Below are 5,264 nucleotides of genomic sequence, written 5' to 3' on the forward strand. Positions count from 1 at the left end.
TTAGATATGTTATAAGGATGTGCATAATGTAAAATCATAAAAATACAAATCCCTTTTTTTGATTCGACTTCACTGATGAATCTTTTGGTGAAACTCGCGTCTGACGAAAATACAAAATTTCAATCCTGGTATCTATGATGAGTTTATTTGTCTCTAAGAAAACTTGTAAGATTTACGCTGTTAGATTTGCTAAATGTATGCAATTTTGGTACTTTGTGTAATGTAGATATCAAATTGGTAAATGATTCTTCCCAGAGTCCCAGAATGGTGAAATACATTTGTTTCAGTGATCTAGTTTAACTATTTACTATAATGAGACTAATGATCAGGACTGCCTTAATTATGATTATAACTTTCGTTTTAGCTTTCAGTGTGAAATGGAAAAAATAAGACAGTTGTTGATGAATTTCCTATGATATCCATGGCGATTTCAATTAACAGTCAGTTATTCTGAGGTACCTGCTAGATTTGTTGAACCGGGAATTCTCCACGGCTACAGACTTATAAATCAGAATATCTCGTATTATTTGAAAAGTATCTTCAACGTTCATAATGAGACGGGGAATATTTGGACACATCTGATTGGGTTTGTGCTTATAGCGTATGTTTTAGTACAGTATGGAACGATATTAGAATTTTGGAAAGAACGTCATTCCTGTCCAATATTAATTTTTGGAATCACAGCTCTTGTGTTGAACGCACTGAGCACAAATGCACATATCTTCCATTCGATGTCTTTATAAAGTGTGCATGACATTGTGTATTTGCTTGATTACTTAGGAATTTCATTTATGGGTTTGGTATTGGAGTTCTGGCCCTTTATATGGCCACAGATGATCTTACTTATAGAACAGTTAACAGTTTTTATTTTGCTTTATTATGGATATCGTCCTTCATTCTATTTGCAATAGTATGCTTTCTTAGATTAACACCAGGAATGAATATAAGAGTTCAAAATTATCTCGTAGTTGCCACATGTGGTACATATTTAACGTTGATAGCTATTTTGATTGCACCAAGATACTATCACTGTTATATAAACAATGAATGCAGTATTTGCTCACTAAACAATATCAGTCTGATGTTTTTATTGTCAACCCTTCAAGGATTTGCTCTTGGTAGCCATTTACCGGAGGTAATCTTTCCAGGATGGTTTGATACACTTGGCCATAGTCATCAGTGGTTACACATCTTTTGTGTTTGGCAGCAGGTGGCTGGGTTAAAATTTGGATACACGGAACTAATTCGAGGATCGTTAAGTGTTCGTAATTATCCAGGTATTTCATTTTTGTTATCATCAACTTTTTTATTGTTATTGTTGAAACTTTGCTTTTCTTTTTTACATGGTTAGAAAACATTTGAAAAGTTGTAAACATATTTATTATCAATAATTTAAACCTATCTTTTTGGTCCATTCCCTTTTGTAAATTTTAGTTTTCTCGTCACCTTTGAATTGTTTTACATTTGTCTTTTAAGGGCCTTTTATATCTTATTATGTAGTATGTGAGTTGCTCATTGCTGAAGACCTTGCAGTGACAAACTATCGCGTTACTTTACAACAATAACGCGTTATTTCTCCATTTTAACGCGTTAGTTTCCAAAACTAACGCTTTATTACACAAAACTATCGCGATATTTTACTTTTGCTATTAATTAGAAAAATTATCAAACTAACGCGATATTATTTATTCAAGTATTAACGTGTTATTTTGTAAAACTATCGCGTTACTTTCTTAAACTAACACGTTATTTCTTCAATTTATGAAAACTTGCAGTGACAAACTATCGCGTTACTTTACAACAATAACGCGTTATTTCTCCATTTTAACGCGTTAGTTTCCAAAACTAACGCTTTATTACACAAAACTATCGCGATATTTTACTTTTGCTATTAATTAGAAAAATTATCAAAATAACGCGATATTATTTATTCAAGTATTAACGTGTTATTTTGTAAAACTATCGCGTTACTTTCTTAAACTAACGCGTTATTTCTTCATTTTATGAAAACTCTCGCAATTATACGCGAATATAAGTATGATCCAATGAGAGTCTGTGTTATTTCCATCTTTTGGCATTAGAAGCAAAATGACTAGAATCCACGGAGACCGAGATAGATTTTTGCCAAGAATAAAAAAGACAGTAGATAATTGCCTCAGATTGGGAAAATCAGAATTAATCCAGAAATAATAACAACTGTACAAAATACAGGTACAGCATTAAATAACATAAACAAGCAAATTAAATCGCAATGTCTTTTTCAATTATCTATTGGAAAAAAAGATAAAGAACTTAAATGAAAGTAATAAATATCCCTATACAAAAATATTAAGATTATCTTGAAACGAAAATTTTACCAAAATCATAACCATTCTGACTACAGAAATCTATAAAAAAAAAAAAAAGAATCAGAATAAGCGAACACACTCTTTTAATAGAAAAGGGTCGACATCTCAAGATCCCTAGAGATCAGAGATACTACAAATTCTGTAATGAGAAAGAGGACGAAAAACACTTCTTTCTCAAATGCCCTAAATATAACTTTTATAGGGGAAAAAAACATTTCGACTCCATGAAAATCAATTCTGAATGGAAAAATACTGCTGCTAAAGATGACATGTTCAAACTTAAAATATTACTAAACCCCACATCTCACAGTATAATTAAAAATAGTTTCCTTTATAGACAGTCATTAAAACTGAGGACGGGAGACCCAAAACAATAATTTGAACTGCTATTCTAATATTGTATTGTTTATTTTTGTATATATGTTATGTTTGTCAGAGATCGTGTTTTTGATTTATATGGCAGTAAAAGTATTTGATTTGATTTGATTTTGATATTTTCGAGACGGAAAATCTAATAAACATTGAATTGACTTCAACAGAGACATTATATACCTCTGATTTCAACTACAATACAATAGTTTCAGAGGTGTATCCCTTCGTGTGTGTGTGGGTGTGTGTAAACATTGGGGGTTAATATGTATGTAAACAGTTAATGGATAAGATCATAAGAGCCATTAACAACGTCTGAATGACAGCTCAACATGCCCTCTCTAGGGACGACACCAATAGTCCAATGTAGGATAAAATAAATCACATTTTTTATCACTGACATCCCGCCCCTTTTCTTAATTTGGGAAATTTATTGACCAACAAGGGCATATGCTAGTATCAGAAAATACTTTTTGTGTCATGGGTCCATGGGTCCTGTTTTCCCCCAACAATATATGTATGTTCTGTTTTATAATTGACCTTGACATCAGTTTTAAAAATTATTGGAAAAAAGTGATGTGTATTTTCAAAAGTATTTTATTTTAGTAAGCCTCTACTAAGTCGAGGTGAACTATTGGGTAGGCATCGGTGTTAATGTCCGCATCATCCTCATGAGCGTTCGGTTCCATGCTTAGTTCTAGGAACTATGGCACCTAAAATCATGGAACTTGGTATGCAGGTGGAGCAGCCAGCACTAAAAATGTTGGTTATGTTTACGTCCAGTTGTATCCCATATTAAGATTTCGTCAACCTTGTATATGCATTTCTTATTTGTAGTGCTTGTCAAGTTATACAGTACCCATAACGAATAAATATTGTAGCTCCTTGTAAAGATTCAGCTTACAATAAAATTGGTTGGATTATTGGTATGATTTCATTTTTTAAAGGGTTAAGACAAGAATTCATTCAAACTGTAAAACAATTATAAAGTGCCTGTAAGTTTCGGTAATTTTAAACCCGATGGTCACCTCTTTGTAGATTGGAGCAATTTGCTATGGCGAACCTAAAAATAATAATTTCAATCCATATCTAAAATCTGAAAAGTTGGAAGTAAATCAGACAAGACCTCCTTGAGATGAAACACCGGACAACATGCGAAAATGGATGAAGTTTGAAAAACTAGGCAGGACAGGTGGTTTGAGTAAAACAAAAACACAAGATGAGTAAATTGGCCAAAAAAATCCAGATAGACTAATAAAAAAAAAACCACAGAACCAGACAGAGTAAAAAATAAAAAGGCAGGACAGAGATAACTAAAAAAAATGCAGAACCTTAAATCTTCATCCTACAAACGGATTCGGAAACAAGGTTTATCTTATATTAATGGTCCCCCTTTATTGATAGGTGTACTTAAAAAATATAACATGCTAAATAAAATTGTATCAAAATTAATGCTAATGTCAAGGTTTAGGTCATTACCATTAAAAAATATTTTGCCTTATTTTCAAAGCAACATTTGTTGACCAAAGACATTTCTAAGCCTTGTTTTTATGCGAATAAAACAAGTGTCTGTACCCGGACTGTACATCCCTCTTTCCTCAACATCATCGTCATCATCAACCCATATGGACCACGAACTTTCAAACTCTTAGCCAGAACGAGGGAAAATAGGATTACCCTGAGGTTTAAAATCCAATACGCCAGAAGTGTGTTTTGTCCACACAAGACTAACCAGTGACGCTCAGATGAAAAAAGTTTGAAAGCCAAAACAAGTACGAAGTTGAACAGCACTGAGGATCAAAAGTTCAAAAAAGCTGTGCCCAATGCGGCTAGGGTTTTCTGCTTGGGATAGGAACATCCTTATTATTTAGAATAATTTAAACTTTTGCAAACAGTAAACTTTATAAAATGACTATTTAATAGATATACATGATACAACCGAAGTATTAACTAACTACAGAATAAAAACGGATACATTACATAAACCAACATAATCCAGCACAAAAAAATACACACCCGAGTTAGCAAAAGCACACAAAATGAGGTCACATTTGAAATGCTAAAACAGCACACAAAGTGACGTCACATTTGAATGTGACTAAAACTATTTCTCAAAAATAAGATACTAGAATTAGGATTGATTTAAGATTATATTTGTAATACTGATATTACATTTAATAACAATGAAAATTGCAATACTTATTAATATCAAACAGCGGTAGCAATTAGACAATTAACTATATTATATAGCTATGTCAGTGTTTATTCTGAATCAAACTGCAAACGAAATACATCGTATAAATTACGTTGAACCAAACCAAAATCTAATAAATGAAGGAGGTGCACATGGTTAATTTTCTTTACCATAACACATGAATATAACAGAAAAGACGTCAAGACATTTGACAAAGTCCGATGAGAATTACAAATATAACATCAAAACTAAATACCTGAATTTGGGATAGAAAAGTACCGTAACACGTCTTATAGCAATACGAATTCACACTCAGCAAAACAGTCACAATCAGGAATAACATAAGTCACGTT

The 5,264-nt window shown here is 32.3% G+C and overlaps 1 protein-coding gene across 1 annotated transcript; it reads left to right on the forward strand.

Annotated features, from left to right (window-relative positions):
* Positions 1 to 434: 434 nt before the first annotated feature.
* LOC139510437 (membrane progestin receptor alpha-like) lies at positions 435 to 1,620 on the forward strand (the record flags this gene model as incomplete). Its single annotated transcript, XM_071297019.1, has 2 exons — positions 435 to 601; positions 781 to 1,620. Coding segments are annotated over 2 exons (738 nt in total), but the record flags the coding sequence as incomplete, so codon positions are not given.
* Positions 1,621 to 5,264: the final 3,644 nt, after the last annotated feature.

This window comes from Mytilus edulis, chromosome 2, assembly GCF_963676685.1.
Source record: "Mytilus edulis chromosome 2, xbMytEdul2.2, whole genome shotgun sequence".
NCBI lineage: Eukaryota > Metazoa > Mollusca > Bivalvia > Mytilida > Mytilidae > Mytilus > Mytilus edulis.